At 34.4% G+C, this 26,964-nt stretch overlaps 1 protein-coding gene across 1 annotated transcript in view; it reads right to left on the bottom strand.

The window, feature by feature from the left end:
- Positions 1-6,415: 6,415 nt before the first annotated feature.
- The window catches only part of LOC107686597 (IQ motif and SEC7 domain-containing protein 3-like), a 21,789-nt gene continuing 1,240 nt past the window's right edge, over positions 6,416-26,964 (bottom strand). The window contains exons 2-15 of the mRNA XM_016483660.1: positions 25,021-25,095; positions 22,830-22,884; positions 21,300-21,608; positions 19,486-20,147; positions 16,463-16,624; positions 15,349-15,471; positions 15,044-15,210; positions 13,214-13,353; positions 11,554-11,679; positions 11,360-11,459; positions 10,388-10,546; positions 9,811-9,900; positions 9,690-9,730; positions 6,416-6,660 (exon numbers count right to left, since the gene is read on the bottom strand). Of these exons, the coding sequence (XP_016339146.1) occupies positions 6,520-6,660; positions 9,690-9,730; positions 9,811-9,900; positions 10,388-10,546; positions 11,360-11,459; positions 11,554-11,679; positions 13,214-13,353; positions 15,044-15,210; positions 15,349-15,471; positions 16,463-16,624; positions 19,486-20,147; positions 21,300-21,608; positions 22,830-22,884; positions 25,021-25,095 (2,350 nt within the window). The 3' untranslated portion in view covers positions 6,416-6,519. The remainder of the gene's footprint in view (positions 6,661-9,689; positions 9,731-9,810; positions 9,901-10,387; positions 10,547-11,359; positions 11,460-11,553; positions 11,680-13,213; positions 13,354-15,043; positions 15,211-15,348; positions 15,472-16,462; positions 16,625-19,485; positions 20,148-21,299; positions 21,609-22,829; positions 22,885-25,020; positions 25,096-26,964) is intronic.

Raw genomic sequence — 26,964 nt, 5'->3', positions numbered from 1 at the left:
TTACTGTTGTGGTCTGGTTTGAGGTCCTTTAAGATTAAGATTAGAACGACTTTTAAAACCACCTTATAGTTATCGTTCTTGGTGGGAACGGGAGAACTGCATTTCATATGGAAGTTAATGTCACGTGTATGTCTATGGCGAATGTTTTTCTAATCAGGAACTGTAAAGTTTGAAAGAGATTTTTTCACACGGCATCTATTCATAATCATCTATGAAGTTTCAGACAATGGTGCTTTGTCATTTATTCAGTCGGAATGCTTTTGTTTTTGCTACCCACCTTCCATTAACTTATCCTAAAGCTGATGCAGAGTGAGGTAACACATACTTTATATGTTCATTCATTTGTAAATGATAGCTTGACAAGTCATTGATTTGTCTTTTATTGCTTTTTTTCCATTTGTTCGTGTTAAAGAGGAACTGAGTGAGAGGAAATCTGTCATCTCAAAATTGTAAAGCTCTTTTAGAACGTAACTTTTGCATAAATTATTATGAAGCCAAATGAGTGTCAGGAGATGACATATGGTTTTGTTGTGTGTATATTTGGAAATCAACAGTATTTGTGTTTTGAAATAAATATATAAATATTGTTTTCTTCTGAAGATCATTGCAGATATTTTGACTGTCATGATTTTCACTGAATAGTATCTTCAATCATGATCTGTTCTTCACACAAAGCTATTGTATGACTTCAGAATGTAGAGCACAAGTATTTTAAGGTATGTTTATGATGCTTTATTAAAGGTTTTTGTTATTTTGGAACTTTACAGCCCCGGTCCTCCTTCGCTTTTTATATTTGAAAAGACTGATCTTGATATTGGTCAAAACTTCACCTTTTGTGATAAACATAATGAGAGTTTGGAATGAAATGAGGGTGAGTGAATGAACTTCAAATGTTTTTTTCTCTCTCTCTTTAAATGTTGACATTCATAGAAATCGTGTAGTCAGAAAAAATCTGAACTGTTAACACACTGTTAAGAACTGTTTGAAGGTTTTCAAAATATCTGATTGTTGAAATCATTACAGGAGCTCATATTCATTGGCATTCATGAGCACCCCAGAGTGCACGGACTGTCATTCTCTGTGTGATTGCTTTGAAGAGTGAGAGCATCCAGTGTGAAAGCAGCAATTCAGGACCCTGGAGAGCAGCACTGAAGCTTTCAGCCGAAACAAAGGGAGAATGCTGGAAGAACACAAGGTCCTGCTTGAGAGGAACATTCAGGTATAGGGGATGTTTGGGGGTTAAAAAAGCAATAAGCCATGAGAGACTGTGTCTTACTATGATTTAACCATGAATGAGAAGTGTTGTTAGGTATGAAGCAACTGCAGCAACAAAAAAATTATTCCACAAAGTATTTAATATAGAATTGAACTGATATGAGGTCAGAGATGTACATATATATACTGTTTTATATTTATTACATTTGGTTAAGAAAACCAAAAGGTCAAAAGTGTGGGGTCAGTAGTTTTTTTTTTCATTTATGCTTACCATAGGTGCATTTATTTGATAACTATTGAAAAAAAAACCTGTAGAATTGTGAAATATTGTTTGAGACAATATTTATTTGATCATGCCTTCAGACATTAAATATAATTCATTTGAGACTTTAGTAAATGTCTTTATCTGTTGCTTTATCTGTTTTGCTTTTAATTTGCATTAATTTTTCGTATTAATATAACTAATGTCAATTCTAATTGGGCTTTTGATAAATGGAGTTGTTAATGTTTGTTCATGTAAATAAATGCTAATGTTTATAATTAGTACTGATTTGTGAGTCAACACTTGAATGTCAAGTTTAATCAATATGCCAGTGATTGCAGTCTTTAATGCCATTGTGATATTTAAACCCACTGGTACTGAAACACAAACACACACGTTATATTCTATTTTCCGCACGTTTAATGATTGTTGAGATATGATTAAGTGACATTGCTTATACAGGATATGAATGTGAACGTATCAAGTGTCTTTACACTATATAAAACTTCCTAAGAGTGCTCAATACAAATATAGATTGTAAAAACCTATTAGATGGGACCATTGCTTTTACCATCACAAGGCCATATTTTGAGAAATAATACATGAAATTCAGCATTTTCTTTTCTGACAGATACTTTTAGCTTCTGTTTTTTAAGATGAATTTCTGGGAGTTTGAAACTGAAGTCAAGAAGTTCATGTTAGACTGAAATCATGGACTCAAGGATGGAGTTTATGGTGCATTTTCACAAAAATGCAGTGCAGTTTCACAACTTCACAGTCAGAATACGGCCCCTTGCTGGGATTAAATGTGTCGCTATGTTCTTGGAAACAAATATGTCGCTACGTACTAATTTAACCTAGCAAATGAACAGCTTCTGGCTTGACGTGGTACGTGGTAGAGGAGCGTTCGTGAATTGAACGGTCCCATCAACATGTCAGAGCAGGTGTGCACAAAGAAAAGACTGTATTTGATCAGCACATCTTAATGAATAAACAGCTGTGCAAACTATACAATAAAGCTTTTCATTCTCCTACTCTGTATGAATAAATAGATTTATAAATACATTTTTTTGCTGCTTTTCTGTCATTTCTGTGTCTAAGCACAGAATGACATCATTTCCAATAATGCCTTGAAAAAAACAGATATGTAGATACTTGTAATTAAAAACTAGTTTTGTGATTCAAAACTGAACAAAGAAAATAGAAACATAAATATTAGTTGTACATGTGAGATATACTCCTGATAAAAGCTCTTTATAGATATCTGCACATAAACATATGAATCTCTTATGACATGCAGTACAGAAAACATGAATTCTAAGTGGCAAACACAAACATAATCCACCAGATCTTTTTAAAACACAAATGCTTCCCCCCCCCAAAGATTTTAACATAATAGTTTAATAAACATTTTAAGTGATATCTTTTTTAAAAATATACAATTTATCAGTCATAGCCTTATAGTATACAACCTTTGATATTTTCTCAGAGGTTTGATGTGCACCTGGTTTTCACATGAAGCTACCTGAGCACCAGGCTTGATCACAGTAACACACTACAGAGTCGCTCTATAGGACTGGACACGATAAAAAGATTGATTCAGGATGATAAGCTGGGTTAAAGCCGACCCCTGGCTCTAGTTGGTAAACTATCTCACCACCCTCTTTCAAAATTCTCTATTTGTTGCTGTAAAAAGTTGTTTTAAAGAAAAAGCTTTAACAAAGAAAGAAAAAAATGTGCAAACACTTTAATGACATTAAAACTTTAAAGGAATAGTTCACCCAAAAATTTAAATCTGCTGAAAATGTACTCACCCTCAGGCCACCCAAGATGTAGATGAGTTTGTTTCTTCATCAGAACAGATTTGGAGAAGGCTTTAGATTTGGATTAAGGCTTTTTAACTTTAAACTTCTGGCCAAAATACAAGTAAAAAATCTAATCCACCTACACATTTGTTTAGAATTCTTTTGGACTGTTTTCACTTGTAAACAGTGCTTGATCTGTGTATATTTCTCTCCTGATTCAGACAGGAACTTTTTCTTTGGAGAAATCAATATTGTAGAGGAAAAAGCCTTAATGATGGGTTTGTTTCCTACAAACATGCAGCTTTTTACTTCACAAGATGTTACCTGATGGACTGGATTGGTGTGGATTACTTGTGGATTATTGTGTTGTTTTTATCAGCTGTTTGGACTCTCATTCTGACGGCACCCATTCACAGCAGAGGATCCACTGGTGAGCAAGTGATGGAATGCTACATTTCTCCAAATCTGTTCTGATGAAGAAACAAACTTATCTTGGATGTCATCAGGGTGAGTATATTTTAAGCAAATTGTCATTTTTGGGTGAACTATTTAATTTATTTAATTTTTACTCATTAACAAATATTAACAGATCAATACTTGATATACATTCAGTGTGAATGTATGTGAAAATATATCAAATCAAATGAAAAATTTCTGACTATCACGAGTATACACGAACTAACACGTTCAAGCAGGATGCTAGAAAATGTTTATCAATGCTGTAAATAAAAGTTATTAGATAAACATTTTGTTACATAAAAACATCAGTTAGGTTTAACCAATCAGAATTTGTGGAAAATAGTGAAATTTAAATAAGTGTAGAAATACAGGAAACCTCCTATTTCTAGCAAGTACTATATGGAAATGGGTTACAACACAGATTAGCAATTCACATTGGGCCAAAATGTGCTTTTTAAAGGACATTAGGATACTTTTATGAGAAGGCACAAGTCAGGAGCCGGGTATCCAAACGTTTTAAAGGGTTTATGGAGCTCAGTCAACACCCTCATTAGGTACAAGGTGCACGGCTCTCAAGATCAAGCGCTTCCTCCACACAGGATGGCAGCATCCTACATTTCTCCGCAGCTGACACTTGGGCTCTTGACAGGATAAGAAAGTAAGTAGATGATGCCAAATACGAACAAAATCTGCAGCTTTTATCTTGGAAGTTAGAAATTCTTTAGTGGCCACGTCCTGACCTAAATTTCTTCCAAAACCATTGGTTGAGGACATTCACAACAGAGCTGGAATAATTCCCTAAAGGATGATTTGATTTGCAGCAATAAAGTCATGCATTTTCAGTAGGAGTTGGCAATTTGAATAAAGAGCAAAGTTGAGGTTAAATTTATGCAAATGTGCAGCAGATGTCACATGATCCGCCTCCTGATACAGTTGGTTACTTTTGTTTAGTTCAGGATGCGTACTGCAGAGACTTGTGGGTGCAAATTGTTATTTGCTGCATCTAAACCAACTCAAGGGGGTGTTCTCTTTTCTAGCCTAGCTATTTTACTTTTTGCATTTGTTTTCAGAAATGCTGCAAGGTACAATTTATATCCAGATACTGGAATTTGATTTCGTTTTCAGGCTTTAACAGGTAAGACCTTTGAAAGAGGGTGGTGATTTTCTATTTCCATAAAAAAAACAATGTGAACATTTCTATAATTTCAAACATTATTTTATGGTGGTGTGTAGAAACAAATTCATCCCTCTACACTACATCCATCTATTGTAGTTCGGGTCGGAGCAACACACAACATTGGTATTTAAGGAGAAATCAAAATATATAAACATTTAATTTGAATACGGGGACATGAGCACACAAGAAAAGATCTGAGAAAAAAAATCCCTCTTAAAAAAATACTATACATCTGCTCACTTTAAATACACACTTTAAGGCCATGAGGACCTAACAATTCTAAGTGTAGCTTCTTTTGAGCGACGTGAGCCTAACAGTTCAGATCGGGCTGCTTGTGCTATTTTGTGTCTTCAGAAAGAGTGTTAAAGCAATGGTTCACATAAATATGAAAATTCTGTCATGGTTTATTCAGCTGACAATTGTTGCTTTACAATACGTGTTGCTTTACATCCGTATTCTGTTATTTTTTCCACAGAACAAAAAAGAGAATGTTTGAAGAATGTGTATACAGCTCTTTTCCATGCAGTGACAGTTAAACCTATGAAAAAAAAAATTGTTAAATGAAATAAGGTTTAAATGTAAATATGACAAACTTTAAAAAATGTGAACGAAAATATGAAATGTTGAAATATAGAAATGTCGCCTTGTCAACTAACTGAAATAAAGTCAAAGTGCTAATATTACTAAAACTAAAACTGAAATAAAACTAAATAGAATATTTAAAAAACAATAAAAATTACAAAAGCACATAACAAAATTCCTAAAACTTAAACTAAGATTAAAATGAAAAAATAAAATAAAAAAGCAAATGTAAAATATGAGTAAACATTATAATAGTATATAAATAAAACAAAATAACACTGGCCAAATCACACTTCATAAACTGCAAAATATCCTAATCTTAACAAATATTTTTGTCTATTTTTTATTTACGTTCCAGTTAAAATATCTAATAATGAAATCAAATAAAATTTACTTGAAGCAACACTAAATAAAATATTAATTTGAGACTTTGTATTCATAGACAAGTAAATTTAGTCTTACTGCACTGGGCAGTTTTTCTTTTTTTTCATTTCTTTAAAAAAAATGAATGCATCTTAATGTTTCCGTGAAAGTCATTTAGTATTCCAGTGAACATACATTTTATGGACATAAATTACATATGGCTTCAGAGGACTTCAGAGCCCACAAATTGTACAGACTGTATTTAATTGTGCTTTTTATGGTGTGTTTTTTTAACTATAAATTGTCTTTGTATTGAAAAAAGCTGTGTAAAGATTATTCAAAATGTTTTGTGTTCTGAAAAAATAGCATTTGTGACCCTGGACCACAAAACCAGTCATAAATAGCACGGGTATATTTGTAGCAATAGATCTCGGCCAAATATTGTCCTGTCCTAACAAACCATACATCAATGCAAAGCTCATTTATTCAGGTGACAAGATATAAATCTCAATTTAAAAAAATTGACCCTTATGACTGGTTTTGTGATCCAGGGTCTCATATGGGTTTGGAACAACATGAGATTGATTAAATAAAGACAGAATGTTCTTTTTAGGTGAACCGTCCCTTTAACAGTTGTTAACCAATCTGTGTGTTGTTCAGACTAGGCTGCGTGTCCCGCTGGAGTACCTGCGTTGGCTCAGCAGGTGGCGTGGAGGCGGAGGGGTCGGGGGGCAAAACTGGGGTGGGGCCAGAGTAGAGCTGAGTTGGTACGTTTGGAGCCTGTTGTGAATTGACACCTAGTTTAGAAACAGCCAGAAGCAGGAAGCGTTATCAGCCTGGCCTGCTGCACTCTCACGGCCCTCTGGTGCAGAAACACACGACAAGGCCATGCCACAGAGCATGCAGGCGGCAAAACACAGCACGAATAATACATACATACAGCGCGGTCGGAGTGGGTGAAACAGGCGACACTGACGTCCTACTGCTGTGATTTGGATAATTAACTGCTATCATATGCACGTCCTTTTATTACTGCGCTGCTAAGTAAATGTAAAATATTAATAAATACTGGAATATTATATAAATAACAGCGTCCTGCATCATATTTGCTGAATGAAATCCAATACTTGTTTCTTACTAATTCTGAGGTGCTGATTCCAAAAATAGTGGCTGTTTTGCTCTAGCATGTCACGCTTTCTCACAAAATATGTGCATTTCGTTGCATTTTTGCTTTTGACAGCCATTTGTACGATGAAGAAGTCTTGAATTATCACTTAATCGGTAGAAAAACTGCCACAAAGACATGATTCCTGTGTTCCTCTGAGCCAGGTTACAACTGTTTGTTCAATTGTCAGCCGATTTTCATGTATGAATGATTCTGAAGACATTATTTTACACCTAATCCTGATTTTAAGGTTAGAATTAATGGCCAGTCAAAAACGAAAAATGCAAACATGACCCAGATGTTTTCTGCTACATTTGTGGGTGTTTTATGACATCCAAACAGAAAATTACAGATTTTGTGAAAAACATTTATAATTAAGTTCTTTGACATTAAATGGAGTATTTGAACACATTTTCCCACTCATTTGAAGACTGTAATCTAAATTTTATATACATATACAAAAATTGAAAAAATCTTTATTCTTATTTTTAAAAAATAAAAACTGTACATGATGGAAAGTTATATTAGTATAAGGCCTTTTTTGCAAATCAAATTTTATATTCAAAATATCCTAAGTATTTTCTATCTATTTTTGAATTCATCTAATGATATTTTTATAATATTATTTTTGAAAAAATCTAATAATAATAATATTAGTAATAATATTATATTATTTTACAACATTTTATTATTATAAATGATAAAACTCTGTGTATTTTGTCCTACTGCAATAGCAGATTTTTTTCTCTCCAAAAATTTATTTTCTTCTTTAAATTTTATTTACTTTAGTTTGTGATAAAACAAGTGCAAAAAGTCTGCCAGAGCATGCAGGAAAACACAGCATGACTACGTACATATAGCGCGTTCGGAGTGGGTGAAAGCGGGCGACGCTGACTTCCTTCTTTAACTGCCGTGATTTGGATAATTAACTGCTATCTTATGCATTTCCTTTTATTACTGCGCTGCTAATCAGACTGTTATATTTTTATCCGTCTGTAAGAAGCATTAAAGTGCCCCTCGAGGGCCTAGACGCTTGGCAGCGAGGGTCCTTATTGCATGCTGGGTAATTTGCACCTTGTCTTGATAGAGCTTGTTTGCATGTGTATACGTGTTATGTGTTTGGCATCTCGTGAAAGCGCATTTGTGTAGCCTGTCTGTCCACAGTAACCACAGCTCGGTCCTTTCATTTCGGCTCTTTTTAATGAAGTATTTAAATGTTAATGACTTCCAGTGCAAGAGCTATTGAAACTATTGCCAATGGTGTTTCTGGACGTGCATTGCAAATCTTATCTTTGTTATTCCACAAGCAATAACATTTTTTTCCCCCTCTGGTAGGCAAGTGGTTTTGGATATGCAATTTGCCAACCGTTTTTTATTCTGTGATCTAATGTACACTACCATTCAAAGGTCTCTCCATGCTCACCAAGACTGCATTTATTTGATCAAAAATACAGTAAATTTATGAAATATTATTACAATTTAAAGTATATATTTTCTATTTGAATATATTGTAAAATGTAATTTATTCCTGTGATGTAGAGATGAATTTTCAGCATCATTACTCCAGTCTTCAGTGTTACTTGATCTTTCAGAAATCAATCTAATATGCTAATTTGCTGCTTATGAAACATTTTTTATTATTATCAATGTTAAAAACAGTGGTGTATTCTTACCCTGTCGACATCAGTTCCACTAAAGATTTTTACATGTGAAGAATTTCACCCCACAACAACAGCAGCTGTATGCAGCATTAAAACACAGCAGTGAGTGAGAGGCCATAGATTACAGATCACAGCAAGGGGCGGTGGATGGTGTTTTCTGGGGGGCGGCAGTGCTGTTATTGCTCTGCACCAGTGGTGTGTGATTGCAGTGAAGACACCGAGGGCGGGCGTCTCCATTCTGATGGACAGCGGGGTCAGAGTGAGCTCAGCGGTCAAAGGGTAAAGGGCTGTGAGTTTGGCGCCGGTGGGGAGGTTATCTCTGATTCTACAAGGAGATAGTGATGATAACTATATAGACTACAAACGTGCTGTCACCACCTACAATGTTCCCCAAAAACTTGAAAACGCCTTAGGCTTTAAAATGGTACAATATCAGCATAAATACTCAACATTTTTGGTGTAAATGCATTAAAGTATTATTTTATATTATAGTTTCTTTTGAAGTTTATTATGGCTTCACTTATTATTATGGATTATGGACTCATATTTTTTCCAGAAGCAATAGTCTGAAGTCCTAATGATGGATTTGTTTCTTATAAACACACAGCTTTTCACTTCAGAAGACATTAATTGAAGGACTGGAGTTGCATGGATTCATCTGAAGTCTTTTTTTTCCCCAGCTGTTTGGACTCTCATTTTGACGGCACCCATTCACTGCAGAGGATCCAAGTGATGTTAATGATAAATCTCTCTAAATCTGTTCTGATGAAGAAACAAGCTCATCTACATCTTGGATGGCCTGAGGGTGAGTACCTTATCGAGTCATCCCTTATCGATGCATCACTAAAGACATCTCTAAAAAAAATGATAAACATTAATGCTGATATTATCTAAAACCCCACTTTGCCTAGGGCATTCCCAACTTTTGGAGGACACTGTACACATGCACACAGAATCTGAACATAATTTTGCACTGCACTCACGATTTACTGATACAAACCTCTACCGTGTTGCTTCCCGTTTTCTCATAAAAATCATCCCCTGCAAGCCACACAAATACACAAGACATCAAAAACAGGCATACTGTTGTGTATAACGCGTGTAAGTATTTGTGTGTGTACCTGAAGCAGAACTAGGTCCAGCGTGGATGTCTAGTTGTGTGCCGTTCTTGTTAGTTTGATTTCTCACAACCTGTTGTCTTTCTAGTTCCCCTGAGAACCACATACATAATTCACTTTAATGACGGCCACAACATTCCCCACAACCGTGGCATTCAAACCACTGAGGAATATAGAGAATTCATTATATTTCTAGCTAACCTTTAGCTGATTATAATGAGTTAAAATGGTAGAAATAATGTTTAAATTATTTATAGTGCTAATAAACAACTTAAAATGAGGAAAACATGTACTGTTCTATTATATACAGTATTCTTTTCCAATGATATTTAACTGAAAATGCTTTGCATGTTGCTATGTTTTTGCTAGGGTGTTCTTGATGGTTGCTAAGTGGTTTCTTACTGGACCAAGTCAAAAGTCTCGAGATTTTGCTAGTCTGTGGGTTAGACAAAACATGGATGTCCAGAAACCAAGAGATTTTTTTTATTCAATTTATAATTTTTAATAAATGTGACTATCAATATCCTAAAGCGTTTGAACAGGAGTAATTGAGCTCACAGTTACAGGCAAAGACACTCACAGTCAATCCGTATTTGTTCCATCTCTGCCACCTCTGCGATGCTCTCTCTCAGGTCCTCTACAAACTTGAGCAGCTCCTCGGCGCTCTGAGAACAGAAACTCACCACCTGCTTCTTCTCTGACGAGAACGGAGACAATATCGTGATTCCATGAGGGTAATCTGTGACAGAAAACACACACTATATGCATGACAATGCAAACACTGAGATCTGCTCTGTAAGGTTCTGCTTTTTATTATTTAAAAAATTGATTCTCAAAAAATTGATTTTGTTGAAATGCATTATATTGCAATTACCTTTAAAGATAATAATGATTTTCTTTTTGATTGCATAATAATGGCAGCATATGCACTTCACAGTCAGACATTTCTTTTTTGAAGATTATTGCAAAATAATAATCTATTCACTTATTATTATTCACTGATTGATTGACAGAGAAACAGACGAATCAGAACAGTTTGGAGATGCTATATAAATAGCTTTAATATTTTTCTTTGCTTTGAATTTGAATTTTTGCTTTTGATTTATGCTGATATTATCAAAAACCACACTTTGCCTTTTGGAAGGCATTATGGATATTATTATTAAATATTCTTATTTTTATATTTTAAAAAAGAAACATGTATACATCTAAACTTGGGTTTAAAAACTAACAAATTGAAAAATATTCATATTTTAATATTGGACTTATATCTGGTTGCTTCTGAAGAGTGTAAGGTGAAATGTTTATTTATTAGTAATATTATTTATTTATGATTATTAACATGCAATTTAACAGATTACCCACATTTAGACATTTTTAAATACATTTTTAGTTTTAGTTTTTTTTTTTTACTTGTCAGTCCATGGACCCCCTGTAGTAATTTCACAGTCATGCAGTTGAAAACTTTTAACTTTAACTATACTACATTCTATACCATATTTATCAATATAGTAAAATATAAATATATATATTTTTGTGTTTGTATTCTTACACTCATTCTCAAACAGATGAAACTGCATTCCCAGTAAGCCCATGGCCTTGCAGAACGTGTATGTGGCAGCACTCTTCTTCTTAGGGCATAGTTTGAGGATCTAACGTCACAAAACAAAAATCATTTTTTATTTTCAGTTGTTTGGGTGTACCCGTTTGAATATGTTTTCATGTATGAACACGTGTGTCTCTCACCACTATCAGGTCATTGAAGAGGAACACCTCCCTCTGATGTGAGGCCTGTTTCTGAGGTTTATTCACATCGGTGACCTCATAGAGTCGACTGCAGCACACCAGCCTACGGTGAGGAACCGACAGTATCTGAGGAAGAAAGAAAGAGATCAACTATCGGGTGAATTCAATTCAGAGGGTGCAGTTTCCATCAGCACAGGAAATGAAAAGAGGGATGTCTGGTGCAGTATGGGCTGAAGAATGAAATTAATATTTCATATGGAGGTAGAATGTTTTGCAGCGCTGTCATGTGAAATCTGAAATTATAGCACCGAACTAGCAGTTTTAGTCTCAAGTCTCCTGCTTTTATAGCTCACGCACTGATAAATTCATTCACACAGCTGTTAGCATAGAATAGAGAGGTGGGAAAAATTAATGACCAGAAACTAATGTGAATTTCACTTGTTTTTGCTTTGAGCAAAGTTTATTTTTACCTCATCATGTTACTCAAACTTGAGACTGGCAAAAGTTTTTGAAGTTGAAACTTATTTTAAGTTTTAGACTTGCATATGAAACTTATAATATATACTAATAATATAATATAATATTAAATATTGTTTACCTTCTGTGAATTATTATATGAATTATCATTCTGTTGAATAGAACAATAGGATTCTCGAATTATTTTCAGAATAATTTACAAAATATAGAATTTAGAATGTTTTTTAGTGAATCAAAGCATACAGCACAGTGTTTTCTGAATCTGGAACAAATGAATCCTATGAGCTGGGTTTTTTTGTTTTTTTTTGTTTTTTAGTGAATCAAAAACATACAGCGCAACCACTGTTGTCTGATTCTGGAACAAATTATTCTTTTGAGCTGTTTTAGTGAATCAAAAACATTCATAGTAACCAGTATGGTCCAATTCACAAACAAATGACTCTTATAAGCCGGCACGTTTTAGTGAATCAAAAGCATACAGCACAACCAGTGTAGTCTGATTGTTGAATGAATTATTCTTATGAGCCGGTTCTTTTTAGTGAATCAAAAACATACAATATAGCATAACCAGTAATCTGACTCTTGAACTCCAGATCTTTTTAGTGAATCATAATGCAACCAACCAGTGTAGTCTGATTCATGAACTAATGAATCTATTTTAGTGAATCAAACACATACAGCTTACAACTAGCTGTGAGATTTAAATCAGTGACTGTTTGTTCATATGACAACATGTGGTTAAAAATGTTAAAGATGCACAAGACACATTTTGTCAACAGTATTTTATAAATAATGAATGAAATATGTATACCTTTTTCAAAAACTGTTTTATATTTAAACAACATAAATCCATCTCATCTTTTGACAATGTAATTGCACTTTCTAAATATTAATTCCTTAAAAATGAAGAAACCTGAATCAGAAAGGAGAATCTCTTGTCATTTGTGTAGCACAAACGGTTCAGGTTAAGTTCAATACATAGTGTTAGAGGTTGTTGAAATCATTACACTAGTATGAGTGATAGTCATAGACCCAATAATAAATGTAATGTTGAGAAGCCAGTTGTTCGGTCAGACATCTCACGGTCTCTAATCACCTTTTCAAAGCGCAAACTGAACCGAAAGGTGATGCACTTTTCACATTTACATGACCTTTGTGTATAATTGGTAGAGAAGTGACTCACTGTCTTCATTCCTAGAATGCTTTGCTCCACTCTGGTAACGTAAGTCACATGATCCTCGTTGGAGCGCAGCTCCCTCTGCTGAATCCGTTCGTAAATCCCGGCTAGCATTTCTCGTGGAATATCTGCGCCATCATCCACTCCTGAAGGTGAATTTAGTTATTTATGAACTTAAACTATATTCTTGCATTAGTTTTTAAAATGTTATAAGTTTGGAAAACTGTACAGTGTTCTGGATTGCCTATTCTGTAATAGGAATGCATCTCTTGTTAACAAGGACCAAAATGTATGGAGAAGCTGTGGAAAGCCACAGAATAAGTTTTTTTTTTTTTTAAGTAATTTTTTATCACAGAATTCTGATATTTTTCCTCACAACTGTGACTTCTATCTCATAATTCAGACTTCTTTCTCCTCCGAGTTATTAATTACAAAATGTAAAATCAGAAATTTTTTCTCAGAATTGCAAGTTCATATATTGCAAATGCAAGTTGTTGGAAACTGGTCATTCTGCCCTTTTTTCTCAGAATTGCAAAATTATATCTCAGCATTGTGAGTTGTTAATTGCAAAATGTAAACTCAGAATTCTAAAAAAGTCAGAACTATAAACTCACAATTCTGACTTTTTTAATCAGAATTACGAGTTTACATCTCACATTTGCGAGTTATTAACTGCGAAGCGTAAACAGAATTATTTGATAAAAAAGTCAGAATTATAAACTTAATTCTACAATTTTTCCTCAGAATCACGAGTTAATCTCTTACAATTGCGAGTTATTAATTGTGAAACTGAGAAAAAAGTCAGATTTATACATTTGCAATTCAGACATTTTTTCTCAGAATTGCGAGTTTATATCTTGCAAATGTGAGTTATAAACTGGTAATTCTGAATTTTTTCTCCTCAGAATTGTGAATTTATATCTCAGCATTGTGAGTTATTAATTGCAAAATGTAAACTCATAATTCTCATAAAAAAGTCAGAACTATAAACTCAATTCTGGCTTTTTTTTTATCAGAATTCCGAGTTTACATCCCGCATTTTCAAGTTATTAATTGCAAAACGTAAACTTAGGATTCCTTGAAAAAAATTCAGAATTATAAACTAAATTCTACATTTTTTCTCAGAATCGCAAGTGAATCTCTTACAGTTGCAAGTTATTAATTGTGAAATTCTGATAAAAAAAGTCAGATTTATAAACTCGCAATTCAGACTGTTTATATATTGCAATTGTGAGGTATTAATTGCGAAATTTAAATTCAGAGTTCTGAGAAAAAAAGTCAGAATTAAAAACTTTAGGAGTTTATTACGGACAATTGTGAGATATCAACTCACAGAAAAGAGTCTGAATTGTGAGGTAAAAAGTAACAATTACCTTATTGTTTATATTTTTATTCCATGGCGGAAATAAGCTCACATAAAAAGCAGAAGTGCCACTGTGTACTTTTTCTAAAGTGAGGATTTATTTGGCTTATGGAAAAATCCCATCATTAGCTCGACTAATAGCATGCTCTGATTTTGTTCCAGTCCCCATGTCTTTATATCTCACTTTAAAGTGCGGCTCTCTTATACTGTATGTGTTTGTTATATCTGAGGAAAGTAGGCAACAGATCAAAAACTATTTGATCAGAGACCAGGAATCCATCCAAGACACACACTGCCTACGCTCCTAGGAGATAATCAAAATGTCTCTTTTGATATGAAAACAAAAATGCAAATTTAAACATGAAGATGGAAAGCCGATTAAAATTGGCAAGATTTAAAATCAAATATCCGATCTCTGACCTCAAAACAGCAACAGGCTCCGGTTTGAATTAACACACATACTGTAAACACACCTCGTAGGTTGCGTATGAAGTCTTCCAGAAGCATCTTGCGCTCTGGTTTGATGTTGGGACTGTACATGTCTGTGTTCAGCAGAACGATGGCGAAGGCCAGGATGAAGATGGTGTCAGGGTTATGAAACTGCTGCACCACGTCAGGGTTACACATACAGTACCTCTGACTGAAAGGAAAAACATTCATGCGCATTATAGTCAATGCTCTGCACCCAATGGATAAAATTACCATAGTCTGCAAAAATTACATGTGTGTCTAGGAAATGACTCTTCATTTCCAGCACTGGTGTGTGTGTGATTCTCACCTGAATGCTTCAATGAGTCTCTCGACTTTTTGAGCTTCTCCTTGCACTCGCACATGAGCCTGAAACTTCCTCAAAGCTTCATCCAGCTCCAGCATGGAGAAATCCATCTCATCCACCACACAGCTGAGAGAGAGACCACATAAAACTCATAAATGTGCTCTGTTTAAATTAAGAGCCCAATTTATGGGGCTCCAGCACTGTAAGAAATGAAAATGTGCCGTTAATGCCTTCAGTTGTTGGTTTTTAAATTATAACCCCCATATGGTTATATTCATGCATTGCTTAATATAAGCTATTGCAGTTAGGTTAATTCAGTCATATTAACTCTAATCTTAATGTTTCCCATTTAAAACAAAGGTATCATTTTAGAGTTTGTTAATTAACTGCAGTTTAATCATATTTATGACAATATTTTCTAATTTAGATTTATTGGCAATGACAATTCTGACTTTCTTCACATAATCATAACAAAAAATGCATAGTCTTAATAATTCTTTACATACTTTTGTGTAAATGGCATATTTGTACATACATTTTTTATATTCTGTGAAATGTATATACATTTGTCTATTGTGTTTATAATGTGTATATTTATTTCATTTTATTATTAAAAAAAATTGAATTAAAGAGAACTAAAGAGTTTATTTATTATTATTTGTTATAAATGCAATAAAAAATTAACCACATTAAAATATTTTTTATGTATTTTATATTTATTTAATTAAACTATACTACATTTTTTCAACTATAGAAATTTAGTGAAATATACATATATTTAACTATATTTTGTATGTTTTCGGTTATGTTCATACATCATTTGTCTACTGTGTTTACATTGTGTATATTTATTTATGTTTTCGTTATTTTTCCAGTGCATTGGAAGCTTCAAACATACTGTAACTATACTGTAATCTTACCTGGCAATAACTCATTCTGATTGTATAGTGAGCAGTTTTTAATTCAGTTAATATTGATTCATTTTTCAGGGCTTATTATAAATGTTTTATATGATTTAGGACTACATTTTTGCCTCAGAGGATATGTAATTGTCTGCAAAATGACTGTGATACAGAGAAAACTATGGTGCATAAAAGTTTCTGAAGACACAACTCACTCCAACACATCTCTGTTGAACTGCCTCTTGCTGTTACCCAGGAACTCTCCAATCATCTGTCGACTCAAACCCTTCCTCTGCAGCAGGAAGTGAGCCACACCAATTGCTGTGTCCGGAATAAAGCCCCTGGAGATCAGGAACTGGATGCCTTTGTCTGGATTGCTGCAGGAAGATCAAGAAGGATGTAGGTGAGACAACTGATTTTCTCTTTCTCAAGAGGCTAGAGCTAACACAACACTTTATAATAATGTTCATTAGGAAAATTAGCTAACATTATGTAATGATATAATGTACTGAAAGTACATTTAATGTTTTCATGTGCAAGTGTTTGAAAGACATTTATGTAGTTAGTAATATTTCACAATATTGCTGTTTTTACTGTTTGGATCGTATTTCATAAACATAAAAATCTTAAAGATTTCAAACTTTGACCGATAGCATATACAAACTAAGCATTATTTAATGCTTTTTTTTAAGAAACCATTTAACAAATTTCTGCTGTTTTCTGTCCAAATTGAGAGCAGAAAATACAAAAAAAAAAACTATTTGCATTCAGTCTGAGCTTGTGAAAGTTATTATAAATTGTTTCCAGAAAAAAAAACAGGAGGACTGCATGCATGTGCGCAGGTTTACATACTGTATGTACTGTATTTGTGTGTTAAGAGATATTCTTAGCTAGAAGCATACAGTATTTAAATGCAGATTATTCTTTCCACGTCAGTAAACATCTTGCTGACATTCTGTTCCACAGACGCACTCGTCCATATGTGCATCACAACATCTATATAAGCAGGCAATAACAGCAGGACTGAGCAGCTTATATTTATGTTCACTAGCCTACTCTTTAAAAGCCTGGGGTCAGTACGATTTTTAATAAATGAATACTTTTATTCAGCAAGGATGCATTAAATTGATCAAAAGTGACAGTAATTACATTTATAATAATCAAATACATTTTCTACTTTATTCACTAAAGAATCCTGACCAAAAAAAAATTATCATTTTTTTCATATTATAATAAAAATTCTCAACTTTTGAGCAGCACAACTATTTTCAACATTGATAATAATAAGAAATGTTTCTTAAGCAGCACATCAGTATTTTAGAATGATTTCTGAAGGATCATGTGACACGAAGACCGGAGTATTGATGCTGAAAATTCAGCTTTGCATCACAGGAATAAATTACATTTTAAAATATATTACAATAGAATACAGTTGTTTTAAATTATAATATTATTTCACATAATTTTTTTCCCCTCATTGTAAGTGGATTTATAGGGGGAAAAAAAAAAAAAAAAAAGTTCAATATGTCATAATGGATTCCAGTGAAAGTTTCGGTTTCTGGAGATTATCATTTATAATAATATTGATATTTCTTTCTCTGTATTTGTCTGTTCCTAGCTTTCTTTAGTATTGGACTTCGAGATGACATCACCGAGTCGTGCATTATTTCCACCACACTGAACGTCTTCACAGGTCACATCCGACATTATACCGGCGAGCAAGCACACACACACACACACACACACACACACACACACACACACACACACACACAGCACTCTAAACAAGCTACACGCCACTTACTCATTGTGAGCAAATAGCTGAAAAAAAACTAAATTCCCACATACATCCTCAAAGAAACCTTAAAAAAAACAACAGTGTCGCTTAGTCACAGTCTGAGTAAAACCGTGTGTGAGTGTGTGTGGATCACCTGGTTGCCATGGCAACAGTGGTGATACTCACGTCAAGCATGTCAAAGTAAATCTGATCTGAGATTTCAATTGAGTGCTGATGCAGTCTGAATCCTCTGAGGATTGGCTTTATTCTGCTTGTGTGTGTGTGTGTGTGTGTGTCTGAAAGAGCTAAACACACAAAATGGAGCAGAGAAAGAGCCTCACAATCACCCCTGAGGGAGTATAATATAGTCTTTTTGAGTATGTATACATGAGCAAGCGTGTGTGTTTTTGTCAGTGTGTATATACTGTATAACAGCAAGTATAATGAAAATGCACTCAACTCTTTAGTCATGGTCAAACTAACCCCGCAAACAAAAGCGCTTTTCTTTAGGGTTAGTAATTTAAACAATTCTATAATATGTTTATTTGTAAGGCCTAAAAACCTTTAAACTACAAACTTCTTTCAGAACTTTCAAACAAGTTTTTGACAAGCCAAATTTAAAGTTTACTTTGACAAACTTTGCATTTCCAGTTAAATATGACAGTTATATGAATTTCTTCTAATTGAATACTACTTCTTTATATTCACATTGCAATTCTGCACCCTGATATTCATATTCAGAAATTGAATTAGGATTTAAAAGATAAGACACAGACAGACTAACTCAAACCGATATTTTAAAGAGAAAATATCCCTTTATGCAGCAGTTTTCCTCATTAAGATTGTAAAATTTGTAATATTTTTGTAACTAAAACTATTGTTGTTTTTTTCTTCAGTAACTTAAAATAAATATTACTTGAAAAACTTAAACTTACAAAAACTTAAAACTTACAAATGACAAATGTTGCCTTGGCAACTAAATTAATTTTACAGTACTAAAATTATAAATACATCAATTAAAGCTATATAGAAAGAAAAAAAAAACTGAACAAAATGTCAAAGCAACAACAAAAGTTACTAAAAATTAAACTAAAATTGAAAATGAAAATTACTGAAGACTAAAATTACTAAAACTGAAATCAAAATAAAACTATATAGAAATACAGAAAAAACTAAATGTCTAAAAGGGAAACTAAAATTAAAATGAAAACTAAACTTGTATACAAATACTATAATAGCACTAGATTAGTAGGTTTTATCTGCACAATCTGACACTATTTCCCTGTTTAATACTGTAAAGCTGCTTTAACAATCTGCATTATAAAAAGCGCTATGTAAATAATGATCACTTGACTGTCTTTGTGGGACATCTGAGACTTTCAAACATGGCAAAACCTGTAACACACTAAAAAAAAAAGCCACTGTAAATGAAAACATTTGACTTTTAACCTTTGTACTCACACATTGAAGAGGTTGAGTCCAATGCGGTAAAGGCGTTTGCGTGCAATATCCGTGGAGAGCGTGCCGCAGGGCGTGTCCTGACAATGTGGGCGGGGCAGAGACAGAGTCATCGTCTCACACGCTGATGTGGAGGTGCTGCTGCTACTGACGGGCTCCGAGCTGTTTTCCGCTGTCTCTGATGCAATCTGATTGGTCTGTTTCTCCTCCGGTCCCGCCCCTGCTGTCGGTTCGTCTGTTCCGGTTGGCTGTTGGTTCTCCTTCTCTTCCTCACTGGGTGGCGGAGCTGGAAACTCAGGCTCTGCCGTAGCTGTTGATGCCGACTGGCCTGCTTTCTGTCCCCGCATTTGGGGTTCCAAGCTGGTCTCCTTGGCTACGCCGTTACCAAGAGAAACTGACTCCAGCATTGAGGAGGAGAGGCGAAAGTTGTGGTTGTCAATTTGAACAGTCACATCCCTGAAAGCCATCATGAGTTTACTGGCGCTGCGGGGTATGTTCTCCCCACAGCCGCTCTGCGTGGCATCCTGTGGGGCAGCGGGGTCCACCAGGAGCCCCTCGGGATGGGATCCAGAGGGAGGGGCCGCAGTGGACTTCTCTCCTTCCCCGTCTCGAACAGAACTCCAGCTGCTCAAAGCCTCGTCAATAGACCGCGCTAATGACTGAACCTGGCAGGGAGAATAGAATAACAAGTGTGAATAAAACAGAAAAGACTAGAACATATTTTAATAGTACAGGTTAGAATAGAACAGAAGAGAAGAGAACAGAACAACATATTTGAATTGAATAGAATACAATGAAAACAGAATAAACCACCATATTTGAATAGAACAGAATGGAATACAATAGAACAGAATACAACATATTTAAACTGAATAGAATATAATCAATGTAATACAACTGAACAGCATACAACAAAAAAAGAACATTTAAATTGGATAGAACCAAATAAAGCGGAAGCGAATACAACAGAAAAGAAACACATATTTAAGCTGAACAGAAGACAACCAAATAGAATAAATCCAAATATGACTGAACAGAACAACATATTTGAATAGAACTGAATAGAATGAATACAATAGAAAAAGATATCTGAATAGAAAAAAAAAAAACAATGTAACCAAATACAACAGAAGAGCAAGATATTCGAATAGAATATAACAGAATATAACATTTGAATTGAATAGAACCAAATATAACAGAATAGAATAGAACAAAATACAACAGAACAGAATCCAACAGAAAATAACATTTAAACTGAATAGAAACAAATAAAATAGAGCAGAACAAGATATTTGAATAGAATAGAACAAACTACAGAGTATAAGAACATATTTGAACCTAATTGAATAGAACCAAATATAACAGAATACAACACTTTTGAATAGAATAGAACAAAATACAACAGAAGAGATCAACATATTTAAACTGAATAAAAAAAGAACCAAATAGAATGGAATACAATAGAACAGAACAACATGTTTGAATAGAACAGAATAGAATAGAACAGCATATCTGAACTGAATAGAACAGAATAAAATGAAATAGAACAGAACACAACAGAAAATAACAACATTTGAATAGACTAGAATGGAATACAATAGCAAAAAAAAACAACATATCTGAATAGAATAGTACAGAACAACATATTGGAGTAGAATGAAACAGAACAAATCAAAAAGGCAGAACAGAACCAAATGCAATAGAATCAAACAAAAAAATAGCATGAATAGAACAGCATTGTTTGTGTGCTTGAACTCATGAAAGACTGTAATAGAAATATGCTGAATAGATATCACATGTTGATGGTGTACTTGTACCTGTTCAGTGAATGTGTCCTCCAGGTGTGTGAGTGTGGTTGTAGTGGCCACCGGCAGTGAGGTGGAGTGTGTGAGTGGGATGCCCATGAGTGAACATCCCTCCATCAGCGCCCGTTCAGCAGAAAACCTGTCCCTCTGTACCCGGACCCTGCGCACAGACATGCGCCGCGGGATCCCACTCTCCAGAACCGAGTTCCGGATCTTCTGGAAGTTCTTACTGAGCTGGTACTGACGAAACGCCGTCTGGATCTTACAGGCCGCTCGCCGGGAAATCAGAGGACCACCGTACTTCTGCTCCAGTTCCTCTATCTGCAGATAAATAGATAGATACAAAATTAACTTATCGTTTCATGCTCTTCATATCAAAGGATCATTTTGTACAGATGCAACACAAGTGAGCAGTGGCTGACCCAGATTCACCGTCTTTTAATCTAGACTGATCAGAACCCACTGCGCACTCAGGACTAATTAACTCTGCTTAATTACTACATGCAGGCTTTCACAGATTTCAGATTCAACGCAGCCTTCATGGAAAATGAGGTAATCAAGCGAAGGTTTCAGTTCATCTTTCCAAATCATCAATTAATTGTCAGAATCTGCTCATTGAATGAGACAACAAAAATTGAATTAAATTAAAATAAAATACCATTATTCATTTTGGCTTTTTAAACTATTCATTGAATCAATAAGACAAAAATGAAATTGTTCAAATTTTAAATTAAATTGTTTGTGTGTTTGTATGTACTGTATACACATACACATTTGTATATAAACATTTTATATATACATATATATAAATTAAATCATATCATATTTAAATCAATGAATCATATATAATTTTTTCTATCATTTTATCTTATATAATTTTTTATATAATTAGTATATACAAGTCATTAAATTGTTAATATGTATACTATATATATATATATATATAAGTGTGTGTATACACTAAATCATTCAAATTAAATGATTTATATATAATATATATAATATAATTTAAAATATGAATTTGTATATATATATATATATATATATATATAGTAAGATAGATACTCATATATATATAAATTATATTAAAAACACGCTTCTGCAAAACTAGTTAAAATTAAATTATTTATTAAATAAAAAATATTTGGTTACTCAAATAGTAAATTCAATTAGTACATTTCAATGGATAGGTTCTGTATAAATTCCAAAAACCAAAGACTAAATCAAACCAAATTTCCGAGGTTAGCACCCCACACAATCTTACGTAACCCCATGCATGACAAAGCCATTTTCCTCTTATGTTGAGCTCATGAAAAAGCATTTCTGAGTGGAAAGCAGATGTTTAAATCATGAGAGATGTCACAAAGTACGTTCCTTCTGCTTAACAACACGGCTCAACCCCATTTCCATTTTCTCCAGGTTCTCTCTCAGTGTAGACACGGGTTTACAACACACACAAGCACACTGCTGACTGCATTCACTGTCAGCATATTAGCTGCTACCCTGGAGTAAAGGCCACTTAAGCTCTGTAAGCACTCATACACGAGGAGCAGAGAGCAGGGTTTTCCATCTTTCATGCGCCAAGTACTGCTCGCCTCTGAGGAACGACAACAAATGCAGCAGAACCTTAAAAGAGAGTGAAAACAGACGCTGGTGCACACGGTCACTACAGATCATTAGGTCGCTGCGCGATTGATCTGAGAACCCAAACTGAAATGTGATATCACTCTTTATGTGAGAGAGCATGTGATGCTAGTAGCAGGGTTTGATGTCATTTCCTATGTTATGACTCAATAAATATGCTCTCTCTCTCTCTCTCAAGCTGTTTAAAAACAGATTGTGAATGACGACAGGTGACGACAGGTGCAAATAAAAGGTGAGAAACTACTTATGTTTTTCTCTCCCACCAACCCCCTTTCCTGATCATTTGGGAAATAACTGGCACACAATCACGATAGGCTTTTGCAAAAATTAAACTGCTCTCTCCTGTTCATCGATAAAATTGGCATCAATAAAACTTCATTAGTGGTGCTTACGATTAGTGATTTAAACAAACATCTAACCCTGAGCATTAAACTTCAGTTCACCACTGAGGCAACACCATTGGAGCTATGGATATCACTACTCACCACCCATAACACCCTAGTGACCATCAGAACACCCTAGCAACCGCAACGGCATAGAAAAATGCTAACAAAAAAAAAGTTTTGCACAGCCAAGCTCCACTTACATTTTTTCTACACTGTAAATCTTGTCATTTCTAGTGAAAAATACTGTAAAAATGTTACAGTAAAAATATTTACTTAATTGTAACAATGTATGAAAAATGGTAGTTTAACATGGCATTGTGTCATTTTTTTTAATGTTTTTTTGCATGTAATGAAATTTCAACAAAAAAATACTATAAAATTCTACAGTAATTTTTTTTCTATAACTATATACTGTGAAAATGTGTAACATTCCATTATATGTAATTCAATACCGTGTAATTCTGTAAAATGTATGTTTTTTGTAAGTAAAAACAACAAATTACCATATAATTATGGTGGAAAAATAGTAGGACATTCCTAGAAGACCCTACGTGACACATCACATAGAACTATAATTAATTTTGGTTCTTATTTTTATTTTTATTTTTTAGTTCATTGCTTTTTTTTTAGTTTTGTGTTTTTGTCAAGTGGCTTTCTATTGAACCACCTGTATTATTTATAGGTAAAATGCATATTTCAGTAGTTTAAGTAGCTTGGTGTATTAACATTCCATCACTTAATTAAATATATGTTCTAAGTTTTAAATTATACAGGCATCCTGTAATACAGGAAACACTGTCACTGTATTTTTACAGTGAATTTCTGGCAACCACAGCAGACAGTTTTTTTTTTACTGTCAATTTAACCAAATATTTTTTACATTGCATTACAGGTGAGAAACAAAATGCACTCCTGAGGATCTTCCTTTTCTTTTTTGCCCTTTTTCAACCATTCAGGACATATTAGAATAGATTTTCTGCAGAAATAAAGCTCCTCTTTAATGTTTACCACAAAAATTGGAAAATATGATTCAGAGCTTTTTGTGAGGGTCACAAAATAATGAGCACTTTCCACTTTATCAGTTTTCTGCAAAGATGAGGTCATGATTTCTTCAAATTTGGACACAAAAGTATAGATTTTCTGTTGTTTAGAACTGACTTTGTTCACAGTTATCATGTGCTGTTTAATTAAGAAGAGCTTTTAAGACTTGATTTTGTTGGCAACATAAAATATGCAGTCAACAAAGCTCAAATGGTTTGAAGTTCCCAAAATAGTGCAGAACTGCCACACTCACACACACACACACACACACACACACACACACACACTCTCTCTTCACCTGAGTGACGGTGCTTATCCATACCCAGAGTTTTCCAGTCTATCAGACAGAGGACGGATGAGGGTTAAACTACACCTGCAGCATGCATTAACTCTCTTTCTCACAAACACACACACGCACACTTACACTCCACTAGCTTGAATCCCATCACCCAGAATGCCTCAGGCCAAGAGAACAGGGGCTGCAAACAGAAAACCACTACCATTCAAGGATGGAAAACTTAACCAATGCAGACAGCTGTGGTAAACAAGTAGATTCACACTCTCCTTACTGCATCACTTGCTCATATTGTACAATTTGTTTGTTTGGCATGTAGAAAGACACTCTTTTCTGATTGGCTCATTGCATAAGGTGTCATCCTCACCTGGAGCAGGTTAGGGAGTCTCCCTCTGGGGCCTCTGGTGCAGGACAGCAGAACTGGTGCAGGACGGTCTGGCTCCTGTAAAGGTTTAAATCCACATTACTGCAATTAAATGCAATGCAATACTATTTGCATGGTACTTCATTTGTGCTCTTTGAACATGTATAGAGATTGCTGTAGCTTAGTGTGGTGATTCTCAACTGGGTTTGCTTCTGAATCCAGACTATTGGGCACTCAGAAGTACACTCAAACAGTATTTAGGCATAAATTTAATATTTATGTATTTGCATATAAAACTTGCATTCATTTGGATAACGCACTTTCAGTATATACTAACTAATAAACTTAGCCACATCTGTCAGTCATACATAACTGAAACGGGTAAGATTTTTGCACTCAGAAAGATTTCTACAAACAAAACATACCTGCGGTTTTAGGTTTAAACCTACCAGTTAAGAACCACTAGCCTCTTAATAACTTCAATTAAGTCTTGGAGGAACAGTTCATCCTGGCTATAACAAAGCAATGGCTGCTCACAATTCTTTCAGAAATCCACAACTCCTTCCTGATTAAGTGAACATTTTAAACACTTCAGTCTCTAATTTAGGAGTCCAGGGAAATTCAAAGCTCAGGGTGAGTTTTCTTTGTTGACAGCACATCAAATATGTTTGCTTCACACTCCAGCATAACATGAGAACGTGAAGTGCTATTAATATAATCTATTATTTGCATATCACTTCCTTGCAGTCCTGCTATTGTGATTATGTAATATTCATTATTAACATAATATTCTGTTTTGTATGTAAAATTCCCAGCAACTTTCTTGCCTAAAATGGTGCATCACTACATTTTTGTGATCTTCTTTTATGTTCGACAGAAGAATGCCAGTTTGGAACGACATGAGGGTGTCGACATAAGATGCTTTTTTAACTTTAAATAGTCACTTCTGACCAAAATACCAGCCCTTAATCCACAGTTACGCTTCCTCCAGTTAAAAAGTCCATCCCCTGTTGTCCTCTCACATCAAAATCCAATTTGGGTTGTTTTCGCTTGAAATCTGTGCATATTTCTCTTCTGATTCAGACGTTTTTCACTGGAGAAAACAAAATTATGGATAGAGGACAAATATTTTGTCCAGAAGTAATGGTTTAAAGTTAAAATGTCTTAATAATGAATTTGAGTGGTGTGGATTACTTTGGGATTATTGTGATGTTTTATCAACTTTTTGGATTCTCGTTCTGACGGCACCCATTCACTTCAGAGGATTCATTAGTGAGCAAGAGATGTAATTCTAAATATCTCCAAATGTTCTCATCTACATCTTGGATGGCCTGAGGGTGAGTAAATTTTCAGCATATGTTCATTTTTTAGTGAACTATTAAAGTGTCTATTGCAAACACTGTCTCATTTGCTAATAAAGATGCAACAGTCAAAATATACCTGTCATAATCAGACACGTTGATGATAGTGATGTGAGATTAACTTTAATGAGCTGCGTGCATGAGCATAATTGGGCCCTAAAACTCATTGGTAATGAGCATCTCACACTTACAACTAAATGTATTCTGTCATATAAGAAAGAAACACACAAGGTGCTCTCTGACTCAGGACTAAGTGTTTGTCCCCTAAAGGATAAGGTAATGCTACCATTAAACAAATCAGAGTGGAATGTATCATTCCAGTTTTGCTTGTGGGGTTCACACACACACATAAACACACACAGAGGGAGTACTCTACAAATGCAGCATGAGATGTGCACTGAAGCAGATGAGCAGTCGTAATAGACGACACACACACAGACACACACACACACTCTGAATCTCTCATTCTTTCTCTCTCTTACTGTGGATTAGATACCAGCTGGTGGATTAAGTTCACATGCACTATGGGAATGTCACTTAAAGCCTCACTTTACGTATAAATCTGCGGGTGTGTGTGTGTGTGTGT

The sequence above is a fragment of the Sinocyclocheilus anshuiensis genome, unplaced genomic scaffold (genome assembly GCF_001515605.1).
Source record: "Sinocyclocheilus anshuiensis isolate Anshui unplaced genomic scaffold, SAMN03320099.WGS_v1.1 scaffold733, whole genome shotgun sequence".
Taxonomy (NCBI): domain Eukaryota; kingdom Metazoa; phylum Chordata; class Actinopteri; order Cypriniformes; family Cyprinidae; genus Sinocyclocheilus; species Sinocyclocheilus anshuiensis.
This window is presented reverse-complemented; position numbering and strand designations above follow the sequence as displayed.